This window comes from Trifolium pratense, linkage group LG3, assembly GCF_020283565.1.
Source record: "Trifolium pratense cultivar HEN17-A07 linkage group LG3, ARS_RC_1.1, whole genome shotgun sequence".
NCBI classification, from domain to species: Eukaryota; Viridiplantae; Streptophyta; class Magnoliopsida; order Fabales; family Fabaceae; genus Trifolium; species Trifolium pratense.
Window position 1 is genome coordinate 40,749,986 of NC_060061.1, and position 15,979 is coordinate 40,765,964.

Sequence of the window (15,979 nt, forward strand, 5' to 3'; positions counted from 1 at the left end):
AGAATAACAACTTTTGTATGTTGTGTCATAGAGTGCAATAGCTACTTCAAACAATCATTGTTTCTAGTGGGAGAGATTGGTAGAAATGATATTTTTCAGTATCTCAAATAAAAAAATGTTGCAGAAATACGAGAAGTTGTTGCCTTATTGATTGAATCAATTACAAATACTTATATCAATTTTAAGCACTTATACGTATTTTTATCCAGAAAAAAAAAATGAAGCTCTATTAAAGATATGACTAAATGAATCTTATTCATTGATAAATACAATAGTAAATTTTGTCTACTTTCTTTCTGTCTTTCAGGCATTAATCGAAAAAGGAGCAATAGAGCTAGTTTTTCCTGAAAACTTTCCGATGGGGTGCAATGCTGGTGTGCTGACAAAGATGAATAGTAAAAAGAAGAAAGACTGATTTCAGATGCTTGATAGCTTTTAATACTTTTGTTGAATACTATAACAAGCAGCTTAAAAATCCTATATAGAAACATTAAGACATAAACACCCTCAAGTTAAAATAATATATTTTGATTACTACAATAATGTCAAACATATAATCAATCACCACAACAATATAGTGGCGTTATTGTTTCATTTATTTTTGTTAATATTACCATAACTTATTCTTGTCTAATTGATTTGAACATGTACACCATTTTATGTATTAATCATGCAAGTTTTATTTCTGATAAGTACAAGATTTTGAAAGCATGTTGTGAAGCAAGTCGACCATAACATGTCGTTCTTCATATATTTTGTGGAATTGCTAGCACAACAGTTTGTCCCGACCCTTCAAAATATATAAATTGGGATGGAGCACACTTATATATTTTACTGATGTCGTTCTTACATGTATTATCTAAGCATGTGTTTGGTATCAAGGTGATAATACCCGCAATTACATTGAAATTTGAAGCTACACACCGTAGCTTTTAGGTACACGCGCGATGAAAGCCTTTCTACTGCATAAAAAACATGTACAAATTTAAATGAGTAGTTTGTGCCGACTGTCATGTCTTATGGTACCTACATGTATATAAAAATTAAGTGTCTGAATCACTTATCTAGCAAGTTTTAGGAAGTTTATTTGAAGCTAGTCTAATCATACAAGCAGATAAGCAAAGAAGGCTCTATCAGTAAAGTAAAAACAGAAAAAGCCTTGTAACATAATAAAGATAATCTTATAAACAATATCTTTAGTATATCCGAGCAGCTGAGAACATCATTAACAAGGTTACCTAGAACATAAGGATCCAGTAGGGTTTAGAAGAATATACATTTTTCTTTATGAAATGGACCAGGCAGCATAAATACTAATCTCAAAAGGGAAAAAGGGGAAAATTTGATTCACCAAACAACTTGCTTTGTACACAATGTTAGTGAAAATTGATACCTTACAATAGCAAGTATCAAAATATTGGACAGGGTCCAAAATGTTATATTAAAAAATGTATTAGGCAACAAATTTCAAGCATCGTGTATCATTGTGCACATTTTGACACCGATTGGAACAAAAGCGCATACCACATCTGACACAAGTGTAATTGGCAGAGAAACCACATACAGTACAAAAGTGGCGACGGGCGGTTGAGCTTGGAGGTCCGACAGCTGCTTTCCAATAGGTAGGAACATGTGGAGGCAATGATTCTAAGTTTGCCTGCATTTGTAGGATCAGGGTATATTAAAACAATAAAAACTAAACCAAGGAAAGAGTAAAATACTGAGTGTGATGTTGTCTCTCGTGGGCTTAATCATTAACTCACATCATTTAAGAGCTCAAGAAATGTTCTTGGGGCCTTCCTAGCTTCAAGTGCTTTTGCTTGCCTTGTTTTCCTTTTGGTGCCTTTAGATTGTTTTCTCTGCATGTACACTTCAAAAAATAAGGAATTAACTCAATTTGGATTTAATTCAGTCATTCATATACACAATTACTGCAAAGATCTTTCACACTGATAATCAATTAACCTTATTTTATATAGAATACAAATGCCCTTTTTTTTTGTCCGTAGACAAAGTGGTAAATAAATATCACTAAGACTTTCTTTGGGAAGACAAATAAGCTAGCTAATGTTTGGTAACAGTTTTTAAAAAAGAGTTTACAACTTATTTTACTAGATTATAGCTTATTTTTCAAACGCTATTTCAAGTAGCTTATGAGCTTATTTTTCAAACATTATTTCAAGTAGCTTATGAGCTTATAGCTTATCATTTTTTCTTCCAATTTTATCCCAGGAAAAAATTAAATATTAATTAAACATATATTTTTTATGTCATGTCATACTTATAAGCTAATTCAACCACTAATTTTACCAAACACTACAACTTTCAATCCGCTAACTTATTCGCTAAAACTAGCTTATCGGCTATCCGCTATTTTTTAGCAAACAGAGCCTAAAACTCACACAAATACCGAGTTGGTTCCTGTGTTTGAACACGTCCAGCCTAGCCTAGCAATATCGGCGATATCAGTTGGGATACTACAAATGCCCTCTTAACTGATAGTTATTGACATCCAAAACAGCTACAATAATGAAAAATTCTTCTAAAAAAATAGCAAAATTTCAGCTATTGAAAAGCAAGTTAAAAAAATAAATAAATAAATTTAGTAAAAAAAATGCAAGTAGGAAAAAAGCTAACCTTGATCATCATCATCTAGAGAAGCTTCATCATCATCAATATTGGGATCTGCAGCTTCAAATCCTGCATTGTCATTTTCCAAAGCATCCAATCGTGCGAGAGCAGCCTGGGTACGGTTGTCGGAGCTAGCCAGTGCGGCGACCATTTTGGTGGCAACTTTTCGGGTTCGACCAGACGTGCGGCGGATTGAGTTGGAACCATCTTCCTCCATTTCTAGGGTTTCACAGAAGCAGATATGGATTTGGTGACGACAACAATCGAAGGCAACTAGTTCAATAACACACACAGTAGTCTCTGATTTGAGTTCGTTGTGTACTTGTGTTAAGTTAAGTAGAGGTACGATAAAACTGATTAATTTTATTTTTGTCTTAAATGCACTTTTGGTCCCCCTATTTTTAAAAAAATGAAGTTTTGGTCCCCCAATTTTAAAAACTAGTTTTTTAGTCCCCCTATTTTCATTTTTTTTGAGTTTTGATCCCCCATCCTATTTTGGGGTTAATTTTGTTGATGTGGCCTTGTAACTAATGATGTGGTAACATTCATGTGGACAAATTTAATATACATGTCATTATTATATATTTTTAAATTCAATAAAACTTTATTTATAAATTATTTTAATTATTAGAATTATATATTTAACTGAAATAATAATTGTTAAATCTTATAAAATATGAAATTTGAAACCCTAATTATCAAACCTTCAACTACTAGAATTTTATTCACGCTGATATGCATTAGTGGTAATGTCACATCAACAAAATTAGCCTTAAAATGGAATGAGGGATCAAAACTCAAAAAAAATTAAAATTGGGGGACTAAAAAGTTGGTTTTTAAAATAGGGGGACCAAAACTTGATTTTTTTGAAAATAGGGGATCAAAAGTGCATTTAAGCCTTTATTTTTTTTTTGTTTAGGATCAGCTGGAAGTCAGGATCAATAACTATTATTATTACTTAAACCTCTTATTATCATTGGACTAAACCTAGTAGCTTAGAACTGATTATTTTTTGATAAACCGATAAAACTGATTTACGTCCTAATTTATAAACAAGAAAAAAAAAACAATTTATTTTCTTTATTATAAATTATTACTCCCTCCGTGTTACAATGAGTGAAACAGTTGACTACATCACGCATGCCAATGCAAAACTTTGACAATTAATATTTTTAATTATATAATAGTAAAAATTATAAAAATATTATATTTTGAAAATACTAATCGAGATGAATCCAACAACATCTCATATGCTAATATTTGTTTTTATTTATTAGTAGAAAAATAGGGTCAAAATAACATATGTGAATAGTGCATATAGTCAAAATGGCTCACTCATTTTAGGAAGGAGGGAGTATAAGTAAAAAAGACGATGTTTTATGTTTTAATTTATTTTTTTCATTTTTTAATTTATTTTTACTTACATTTTATTGGCAAGACTCACACATTTAAATGTGGAGAAACGTGAAATCCGGGGTTCGTACTCGGGCTACTCCAATAGTTGTTGGGAAAAACAGGCATAGAGAAAATAAAAGAAAATAATTATAACACAAAAATATAACGTGGAAATTCCAAATCCAACAACAAGAGAATATCAGTATGTGAAAATTGTTACAACACATAGATTTCCCTCAACCTTCCCACGACCCCCAGTACACAAATACTCTCCAAAGCAAATACCTAACTACATCTCACAATACTCTAATAAAAGAGTACAAGAGAAAAACAAAGAACTTAAGTCCAATATATAGCTTTGATTTCCCCTTGCTTCACCACTCTAAGCAATGTGAGACTTCTCCGGTAGCTATTTTTTAACCTCCTTCTTTATTTAAGAAACTAGACGATGTGAGATTTTACAATCAACCTCAACAATAATGACCTAGGTAGCTGTCATTTGAGCTACATGAGACATTTTTACTTACATCTTATTTTAACAAAAATACAAAAAATTATACCCCAAATATCATGTTTTGCTTTTCTTAAAATGTTTAAAATTATTATTATTTTTTTATAATTTGGGATGGAGAGTATATTTGTGAAGAGATTTTATTTTATTTTTTTACATGAAAATTTCTCTATAAAAAAAAGTAGTAGTCTCTTTGTGGACAAATGATTTATGGATTTTAAAACATTTAACATACATCAGAAAAACATTTAACATAACCCCAAATATTTTGAATTTCGTTACTTTCTAACCAACAGAGTTGGATTAAAATATTTATTCCTAAATATTTTGAAGTTGTTGGGTTTTTTTTTTTCACAAATTTTCTCACCAAATAAATTGATTGGAAATAAATTGATCGAAAAAAAGCGAGTTCAAGTAACTATTCAGTTCATGTGACTAATGAGCTGAACAATTTTTTAGTAAACTTTACTTATCTTTCTATTAAACTTTAGATTGTCATAAATCATTTTCCTAGACGGAAAATATCTTCTTTCTATCCAACATACACTATTTAACACTAAATATGAACACTTCTTCCTATGATTTGAACCTTTGTTATTTGCATTGTGGGAACAATTTTTGCTAAACACAACAATGTTGGTTAAGTTTATTCTTATTTTATTTTTCTTAATTTCATTGCTTAGCATTATTCATTTCAAACAATATTATATATAAAATTTGCAATGTCTCTTTTCACTAAGAAACATTCTTACACCTAAAGAAATCTACTCCATGAGAATTTCACATGTAGAACAGTTGGTAGATATATTGCATTTATAACCCAAACAAAAAATAACTACGTTTTTTTCCACATTTATCTATTCACTCATATGAAGGAAAGGGTACCTAACTTGAGTCTACAAATAAGCTACAACATCTATTCTTTTCTAAAGTACATTGAACATGCCTTCATCTAAAAACTAAATCTTAACTATTCACACTTATCTATTTAATTAAGCTATATATCTATCTATCTAATGGGTGGTGACTTAAAATTGTCTTAAATCTTAATTCTAGGTTAACAAATTCCTATCAAGGTCACCTCCGCGTGCAGTAGAAATAAATGAATGACTGAGATTTCACTGCGGAAAATTTAGATGGGAAGAGATCCATTATCCCAAAATACTAATTTTAACCTCTTAGGACTTGTTGTTGTACCACTAAAACAGAAGCTGAGCCATCAAAATCTCTAGAACTAACATAATCACCAATAAGTCCTAACTCATCACTTTCACTCCATTCAGATAACCCTGTAAGAATAGCAGGGTTAATCCCATGTTTTCTTCCAACTATCAAAAGATCATAATCACCATCATTCATATCTTGAATTGCTCCAATGGTTTCTTCACCATTCCTAACCACAACCTCTCTATACACAACTCTACTATTCATCTCATTCTTCACCCAAAACCATGTCACAATTCCATCATCAAGCTTCTTCTCCCTTTCATTATCCCCTACATTGTTGTAAGAAAGAAACCGTATAACGGTAAGCGATACATCTTCGCTCGCAACCATCCTATCTGCATAAACAAGTGCTTCTCTAGCATCAGCACCTCCAAGAAACAACACGGCAAACCGATTTCTAGGCTGCTGCGTCGAATTTCCTACCGTGGTAATATGAAGATTACCTTTGTCAACAAGAATTGCAATAGAACAAGGTGCATGATTCAAGACTTGTGAATTCGCCGTTCTTCTTGTTCCATGGTCATAAAATCCTCTATTCATGAAAGGCAAGATGATTAGTGACGCTTCTTGTTCGAGCGCAAGTTCGCATATGTTTTGGAACATTGATTGCTTGGGAGCCACGGCAGTGAAAAATTGGATTTTCATAAACTCTCTTCTGATATGTTGGAAACTTCCAAGTACATTTATGGTGTGTGTCCATTGATATATTGGAGGAACTTCTTGTTTCGCGTGATCGATGAATAAAGGGGTAGCACGGCCCGCAAGCTGAATTAGTCTAAGACAAGAAACTGAAATTGAGGTGGTTGAGGTTGGGTTGGTAACATCAAGTAGATGGAGTAATCCATTCGTATTTTCGGTGTCGAAAATGCATAAAATTATTCTGAGTTCTACACCTTGTGGATTGTGTTGAATGTTCCTTCTTTGGTTCAATATGTATGGTCTTGTTGGATCATATATAATGGAGACTAGAGGAGTGAAAGTTGCTGTCAATACCATTGTCATTAATACCAATAATGTGAAGCCTGGTACATTGATGACCTGTATAAGCATGCACACAAATAACAATGATTGGATTAGTACTTATTTGATTAGCTATTTTGCATAGAAAGAAATTTATATACTTGAAAGATATTCATAGTTCCTATGCAATTTTCAAGTTTCTTTGATTGCATAAGACATCCTTCGGTCGGAAGCTAGAGATTTAAGCAAATGTTCTTCCATACACACTGGTCAAATATGGAACTATCCATGACCATGTGCTTAATGGGACTCGGTTATTTGCCAACAATGTCGCACCATGTTGGTTGAATTTACAAGTTTCTAACAACCTAAATGTAATATGTTGTAAACCAAATACATTAGTTACTCAATGAACCTAAAAAATCTGTCTTACTTCAAAGCCATATCTTGCATCTAAGTTTTGTCCATTTTACTACAAAAATAGTAAATATGATATTACAAGTTTTGTCCATTTTACTATTCTACTAAATTATGTAAAAAAATTATTGGAGCTTACTTACCTTTTTGTCCATCAAATGCACAAACAAGATAAGTTCAACTTGTCCTCTTAAGCTCATAATGAGGCTAAAAGTTAATCCATCTCTAAAAGGCATACGCCAATACATTGCCACCATCCAAGTAACAAAGAATTTAGCCAAGTAACCAGTCAAAACCATGAAAAACAAAGGTTTCAAGCTTTTCCATTCAGAACCTCCCAATGCAAAAAAATCAACATATTGTCCAACCAAAATGAAAGAAAATGGCATAAGAAACTCATTCATAAAAGTCTTACTCCTATGCACTAATGTTGCTCCTAAACCAGGCCCATCAGGAACAGCTAAGCCCAACCACAATGGCCCATTAACAATTGCTATACCAAACATGTCAGTTATAAAGCCCATCACAAAAATCCCTAAAAGAATTGCAACAATAAAAGATTGATCCACTGGTTGTCCTTCTGGTGTTTTGTTATTAATCCATATCATTGCTGGTCTAACACAACATAACAAAAGTGTTGCTAAAGCTATAGCTGAAAGCATAAACCAAAAAGCATTCTCTGTTCTTGTTTGTCCTTGTCTTTCTGCTTCAAATGCTAATATGCTACCCATTCCAATTGAGTCTCCGATTAATGCGGTCGATAATGCAAATCGACCCACGTCCGAGTTTAGAAGGTTAAGCTCTTTCAGGACATGATATAAAACAGGAAACGCTGTTATTCCTAAGTATCCGGCTATTACTCCTATTGATGAAATTGCACTTAATTCTTTGTCCATTTGTTTTCTTAAACTTAGTGCTACAATATATACTAATAATGTTGGAATTGTTATGCTTGTTAATGCTATTGATACATGCATTTTTCCAGATTTTTTCAATAAGCTTGGATCCATTTTTACACCATAGACAAATACAAAGAACATGAACCCCATAATTCCTAGGTTGTTCATTAGGAATTGCGCCGCCTCGGGTTTCACGTGTCGATGATACCATTTACTTCGTCCTAGAAAGGATGGTCCAACAATGACACCACCCTAGAAAATTATACATGGAAAAAACAATGTTACATTTGAGAATATATCATATACATAACTACAAGAAAAAGTTGAATTAACGACAGAAAAAACATGAAATTCATCGCTAACTATGTTTATAAGTGTCAACTACGTCAAAATTTAACATGAAAAAAAAATGTTCCACAAGACAACAAATTATATATAATTATTAGAAAAAGTTAAACTAGAGACAAAAAGTTAGTGAAGAGAAAACCTAAAATCCGTCTCTTATTCTGTTACTAAATGTTAAAAACGTCAAAATTACAGATCAATTTGATTTTTTCCCGTCTCTAATTTTCATCGATAACACAAGATTTTATACATAAATATTATTTATTAATATTATTACTATTATTATTACAATACAATTTGATATAAGAATTGAAAGGATGAATGTATGATAAAAAAACTTACAAAGATAAAAAAAACTTACAAGTATTTGAGAAATGATTATAGGTTGTTTGAAAGGCTTAAGAAGAAAACGAAAAATACGTGTGATGGTGGTAATAAGAATGAGGTGGAACATAAGTATTGAGAAGGAGTGAGTTAAGGGATTGTCACCATAAAAGATACCACTAGGGTGAAAATTTGATTGTTCTTGACACAAAATAGAAATAGAAGAAATTGTTGAACCATGACTATGTTTCACCATTTTTTCTTGTACAATAGGAGAAGGTATAGAATATTCATGTTGTTGTCATTCATTATTTGGTGTTTGTAGCAAACGATTTGCAGGGAATATTTGAGTCATGCATGTATGAAATTTTTTTGAAAATAATTAATCATGGACATGCAAAAAATTACTCATGAAGGGTGTGTTTTTGTTTGAGAGAGAGAAGAGAGAAACACATATCTTAGAGAAGATTGTGGATATACGTCAAAGTGGGAGAACTAGTCTTCTCATTGCATTCTAATGGTTAACTATTTTTTCTTTATTTGTGAGGTAAATATTACACTTAATACTTTTTTTGTTAATTACACTTAAATTTGGATTAATATTTCCTTGTTATATATTAAATTTGGATTAATATTTCCTTTATAATGTTTTTGTTAATATTATTGCAATTATCTTTGTATATGAAAAATTGAGAAAGAGAGAAATTTTTCTTGATTTAAGTGATACTAATGATCATTTTACAATCGTTAGCAAGGGGATTTGATCTCTATCCTTTGAGATTACAAGGTCAAACTCTTACCAATGAGTTAATATCTCTTAGACTTTTTTAATAACCAATGAACTATATTAAGTTTCTAGGAACTTTCGAGAAGGCCACTCATCCAAAGAGTGTTTCAAGTCAAACATGTTAAACTATTGAATTCTTAAGGAATGTGCTTTAAAAAAAAACAAAAAACAACATATTGTCAATATAGATAGTGCAAATCAATTCTTATAAATCTTTCTTCAACCATGGAATCTCACAACCTCAAGATCCTTCTCTGTCCAACGTGGATTCGATTCGTTTATGTGCCCACTTTTTAACTAAATGTTTGCCAAGAGCCGTTGCTTGCACCGACAATGACTCCCTGACATGCGTCACATTCATCACTTATTTAATTATGTTAAAAAGTAATTTTAACTCTATTCGGTTGAATTAATATTAAGAAACTTTAGTTTGTCTTATATTACTTCATCATTTAAACCATAAATATATAAATAGGAAAAATTATACCAAGGTCTTTTTATCTTATTTATTTGTAACATTTTGGTCTTATATATATATATATTTTCCATATAGGTCATTTATCTTATTTGTAACACTTCCTTTATCTTTTCTTTTTCCTATATAGGCCTAAACTAATTTTAAGAATTGATGGTTGTCCCCACAAATTAACATAATTCTAGGAACTTCTGAGAAGGTCGTCCATCCAAAGAGTGTTACTAGTCGAACACGCTTAACTGTGGAGTTCTTATGGGGTGTACTACTAAAAAGAAGATGTATTTTATTGATAAATGTAGTGCAAATCAATTCTTATAAGTCATCCTTCAACCATGCAGTCTCATATATACCTGCAAGGCTTCGGGATCCCTCTTATAATGACACAGATTCAATTCATTCACGTGCCTTATTTTTTTTATTGGAAGCTACTAGGAGTCGCTCATTGTCTATACATGTCTTGTGCACCACCGATCACTCCATGTCGTCGTCGGTTGTAGGTGTCACATGTCCACCAACTTCCGTTTGGTTCGTCCCCGAACCACATTGTATTGGGAGAGATATCCTCTAATACCATTTCTAACATATCATACTATTTTTATGATCTCTTGATTGTCCTCACAAACCAACACGAGTTTTTTTAGTTTGGTTTATCCTCATTCACACACCCTCTATTATGAGTAAATTACCCAAGGAACAAGATACGTCAAGAATACAAAATACAATTGTAAGTCACAACGCAAACCCTAATTTAAAAAAGAGTTGTCCTAAGCGCTAAGCAAGCCCAACACGTATGTCCTAAGGTCCAGATAGCTCACATCGTACTACCTTATGCTACACTGCCCATATCGTATAAATGACACTTACATGGAATGTACGTTCCTCAATTCCACTCACGCAATGAGACCTACAAAGATGCATATTTTCATGCATATCCTCTCTTATATATACCCAATGCACTTACTCTCAAGTTACACACAATTCACCCAATTCATACACACTCATCTTGAGTTGTTACAGACTTGAACATTAAAGTGTTAACATTTTTGCAAGTACTTTTCCTCGCCGTGCCAAAAGCTCATAACCACCATCAGATTACACTCTATCTCACCGGAGGAACCATCCAATCTTAATACCTCATATCAATGAGAGAGAGAGATTATATTTGTGAATTAAGCAACTTAATAATAATAATAATCTCTTATTGAAATAAAATTTATGCAAATATTATAAAATTGAGTTGGCATCAACATTGTTGGGCCATGAAGAAGAGTTTCACTTGGAGTTACTTGGAATTAGATCAACACATCTAGTTAAGATGAGTTGGACACCAAATCCTCGATCAAGTCGAATCGAACTCTCCGCCTATGAGGAGAGTTTCACTGAGTTGGATCAATACATTCGACTAAGAGCAACTACACAAGTGAGTTCAACACCATATTTTCTCCCAAAACCGTAAGTTATTAAGTTTATAATCCTCTCCCTTATATGTTACTCCGTATTTAACATCTACTCTTCTATTCAATGTAAAACTTTAACTCACACATAATATATTTTAACAAACATATATTTTCTTCATTTCTTTCCTCAATTTCTTCATTGAGGGGTTTATTTTTCAGAGTTTTGGTTGTCATATGGACCCAATAATTTTATGAACACTGTGTAAAGCAGTAAAAGGCCGATGAGAGCCTTCACATTGAGGGCCCATGATAAATAGGCCATTGTAGGACCCATTAGTTGCAATCAAAAGTAGGCCCATGAAGAATGAATTTTCAGCAGATAATCATAGTTTCAGAGGAATTTTTTTTTTTTTTTTTTTTTTTTTTTTTTTTTTTTTTTTTTTTTTTCAATACAATGCAGCTTAAATTTGGCCGCAAGTGTCAGGGTACAGAATTTTTTTAAAAAACACTGTAATGTTGATCCCACACTTTCCGTAGCGATCTATACAATCATGTACTCCCTCCGTCCAAAAATATAACAAAAAATGAGTCAAAGGAACTTGATATATTTGGTTAAAAATTTGGACCAAATTCATTCACTTTTATCGATCACTTTTTGCTTATATTTTGGGACGGAGGAAATACATGATTGTCATTTTTTTTAGCTTACACCGAATGATACACACTACTAAAATTTATGCACATAATTTTTTTGAAATATAGTTGAAAAAAAATAACATGTTTTGCCGGTAAAAAAAAATGTTTTGGTCCATAGAAAAAGTTTTCATGCAGTTTTAGTTCATTCTATTTTTCAAATTTACTCCATAGAAAGAAATGTACTCTCTTGTTTGATAAGTTATTACAATATTTCATTTTTTAAATTTATTCAATCATCAATTGATCTATATTATATACTATATACATTAATTATTAAATAAATTTTAATTTTTTTTTATTTACATATAAGATTAGAGGGAATACTCCCTCCGTCCCAAATTGAGTGACACAATTGACTATATTGCACTATTCACATATATTGTTTTGATCATATTTTTCTACTAATAAATAAAAATAAATATTAGCATATAAGATGTTGGATTCGTCTCGATGAGTATTTTCAGAATATCAAATTTTTATAATTTTTACTATAGTATAATGAAAAATATTAATCCTTAAAGTTATGTATCGACATACGTGAAACAATAAACTGTGTCGTTAAATTTAGGACGGAGGGAGTACATTGTTTCTTATAAAAAATAACGGAAGTACAATGCTGGTATTACAGTCAAAAAAGACTTTTGTTCCCCATAGAAGTTTGAGCTATTGATGGTAGAAATCATTCATTCTCACCAAGCATAATCATGTTGGTCTGCCACTCCCACTATACATGTGGAATTAAATTCTGTCCAATGCTATGTTACTATACAAATAGAGGAAATTATTCAATTACAATTATACCTCGTCTCTAAAACAAATACCCCCAACATCCTTATAGAATTTTTTAGGGAAATATTAAACCATGTTTTAGATGTAATGATTAAGGAAATAAAAATGGTATTAATATACTTTTGAAAGTAGTATATTTAATGCTATAAAGTTTTTTTAATTTTTTTTTTGGTCAAAAGTTTTGCCCTGAAGGTATCGTTTAACATGACCCAAATATTTAATAATCATGGGTATTAAAAAATTGTTATAGTATATTTAAAATATGTATTGCTATCTTTACCAAAAAAAAAAAATATATGTATTGCTATTATATTTTCTATTGTGTTAAATAAATTTAATGTTATTTTTTTATATTCTAATATAAATTAGCAGTGTTAATAAGAAATACTACCTCCGGCCCTTTTTATAAGGAACACTTTGAAAAAATTACAAAGTCCAAGGAAACGCATTTAACATAGTTATTTTCATTTAATACTCTTATACATTTAAATTTATTCCGTGTATACCCTTTTTTTTTGTAGTACCATGTATACCCTTATTTAATTACTCTTTATTCGACTAACTTACTTATTTTAAAATTATCTTTCATAATAAATAAGAGCATAAGTGAAATTGAATATTTAAAACATTTGAAAATTGATCAAAGTTTTTTATAAAAAGAACCAAAATTTTTCTCCAAAATGTTCATTTTAAATAGGACCAGAGGAGTATATTAGAAAAAAATAAATAAATAAATTTAGAGATAGAAAGAGTTATAATACTGTTTACCTAAAAAATGAAGTTATAATACTACAATTATCTATCTCTCTCCCTAATTATAAAGCTCCATGAAAACAACGATGTCCCCAAGTAATGTAACTTTTTTTTTAGTAGCATCAGTTAAAATTTTGAATAACCAAAACTTGACGGAGAAGCAATAATTTAATAAAATTATTATTTTTCTCTTTGTCAAGTATGTTACTTATTGTGAGATAGAGGGAGTATATCTTCCGGTGAGCTTAATTCAGTTGATAGGAAAATAGAGTAATATATAAGTAGTTTATACTCCCTCCGATCATATATATAAGAAAACTTTTGTTTTTTAGATTCATTGTAAAATGAATGTATTTATACTATATTATTATAGTCTAGATACATTAATTCTACGATGAATCTAAAAAGTAAAAATTTTCTTATATATAAAACCGACGGGAGTAATTAATTATACGACTCTTGACATTTATTGGTTTATAAATATTTAATAGTTTACAAATTTATGGTTGGATATTTATTATTTGTTGGCGTTAGCCCTCTTTTATCAACAAAAAAAGATATTTATTATTTGTTCAAATATACTCTTGTTTAAAGTTCAAATGGACATTTAATATTTAAAGTGTTGTAAAGTTAAGATCATAGTTTTTACAAATGTATTGTCCATAAAAACATAAATATAAATTGACAATGTCGATATTTTTACACCGAACATTTTAAAAGTGTGATTCAAATTTTGAGATTCATTGAAAAACTAATCCATCTTAGTAATAAAATAAATTAGTTATTTATTAAATAATCTTACTATACTACTCCATCCGGTCCTATATATAAGAAACACTTTGAAGAAAAAAAATGGTTATTTTCATAAGAAACACTCTTTAAATTTATTCTTTATTAAATTGATAATTTTTTTATACCCTTATTAAATTATATAAAAGGTAATTTATTCCAATGTTATGTATTAATTACACTGACAGATTCTCAAGGTTAGTTTTGGAATAACACATAACATTTTAGAATTTTTAATAAAAAAAAAGCCACCTTAGTCTGTATCTTTTTCTCAATGTGTTCCTTATATATAGAACTGGAGAAAGTAGTATTATAGATCAAATACAGTAATTTTTTATTAAATAAAAAAAATTAAAATTTTGCTTATAATTAATTATCGAAGGAGTACCATTTACCATTTTATCTTCGGACAAATAAAAGACCAAGCTAGGAGATCTATTACATGAAAGGGTGTTCCTTTGTTCCCGTATAACAAGACAGCTACTGTACCTTTGCTCCCAATAGAACATATAATAGCCAACCACAAAGTTTCCTTTAATTATAAAAAATCACTTAATTTATTTTCTTTTACTCCTTGCTTTCCAAAATGAGTAAGTCATTTTAACTATACACACTATTCACATATTTTACTTTAATCATATTTTTCTACTAATAAATAAAAACAAATATTAGTATATAAGATGTTGTTGGATTCATCTCGATGAATATTTTCAAAATATCATATTTTTATAATTTTTACTATTATACAATTAAGAATATTAATCGTCAAAGTTATGCATTGGCATGCGTGACGTAGTCAACTGGCTCACTCATTATGAAACGGAGGGAGTACCGTGTAAGGTGTAATGGTTAGCCCTTAAATTTATCTATTACTCCCTCCGTTCCAAAATGTAAGTCACTTTGGCCAAATTACACAAATTAAGAAATGTAATTAATGTTGTATGGAAAAGAGAAATTATGAGTTGGTTTACAAAATTGTCCTTCATTAATGATATATGAAAGATAAACTGAATAATTGAAAAAATAACATTAAATGCTTCATTGGTAATGTAAAAGACTTATAATTTGGTACAAATTTTTTTCTCAAAGTAACTTACATCTTGGAACGGATGAAATATTATTATAAAATTTAAATTTTACTAAAAATGGTATCCACTTTTTTGACCATTTTTTAGAGGTTTATACTATACTCAAATAATATATATAACGGTAAAATGTACTTATACATATTAAAAAGGCCATGCTAACAAAGTGTACTAAGACCATTCACAATGGTGGAGACCCAATAAGAGTATAAGACTTGGTACTAAATAGATACCGTCGTTGATGATATAATTAAAGTGTAGTTCTTGTGGAAATGGATGCTATTTTAAGTTCAACTACCATTTGTGCTTGACGTGTTTTCACGAAAAAAGCACTGGTAATTGAAAATCAAATCATTTTGATTCTTCTACAACTATAAACAAAATTGCACTTTTAAGATTAATCGAAAAACTGGTGTATTTAAACTACAATACAAATAAATTAGTATATCAATTATTCAATGAATATGAAAAATGCAATTTTAATTATATTTGTGGCAGA

General features: G+C 30.4%; 2 protein-coding genes across 4 annotated transcripts; both read right to left on the reverse strand.

Annotated features, from left to right (window-relative positions):
- Positions 1 to 507: 507 nt before the first annotated feature.
- On the reverse strand, positions 508 to 2,982 carry LOC123915846 (SWR1 complex subunit 6). 3 transcript variants are annotated; one of them, XM_045967108.1, is made up of 4 exons: positions 2,638 to 2,982; positions 1,764 to 1,870; positions 1,525 to 1,657; positions 508 to 962 (listed from the first exon to the last, which is right to left on the reverse strand). In XM_045967108.1, the coding sequence occupies exons 1-4, from the start codon at positions 2,846 to 2,848 to the stop codon at positions 856 to 858; spliced, it is 558 nt and encodes a 185-aa protein (XP_045823064.1). In that variant the 5' UTR covers positions 2,849 to 2,982; the 3' UTR covers positions 508 to 855. The 3 variants fall into 3 exon arrangements, with proteins under 3 accessions (XP_045823064.1, XP_045823066.1, XP_045823065.1); XM_045967110.1 differs by having other exon boundaries at positions 1,565 to 1,657; positions 2,638 to 2,976; XM_045967109.1 differs by having other exon boundaries at positions 508 to 1,657; positions 2,638 to 2,978.
- A 2,725-nt stretch (positions 2,983 to 5,707) lies between these two features.
- LOC123915101 (cation/H(+) antiporter 24) lies at positions 5,708 to 8,965 on the reverse strand. The gene is made up of 3 exons (XM_045966252.1): positions 8,747 to 8,965; positions 7,285 to 8,292; positions 5,708 to 6,802 (listed from the first exon to the last, which is right to left on the reverse strand). Exons 1-3 carry the CDS (start codon positions 8,963 to 8,965, stop codon positions 5,708 to 5,710), a joined length of 2,322 nt encoding a protein of 773 aa, XP_045822208.1.
- Between the last annotated feature and the right edge of the window lie 7,014 nt (positions 8,966 to 15,979).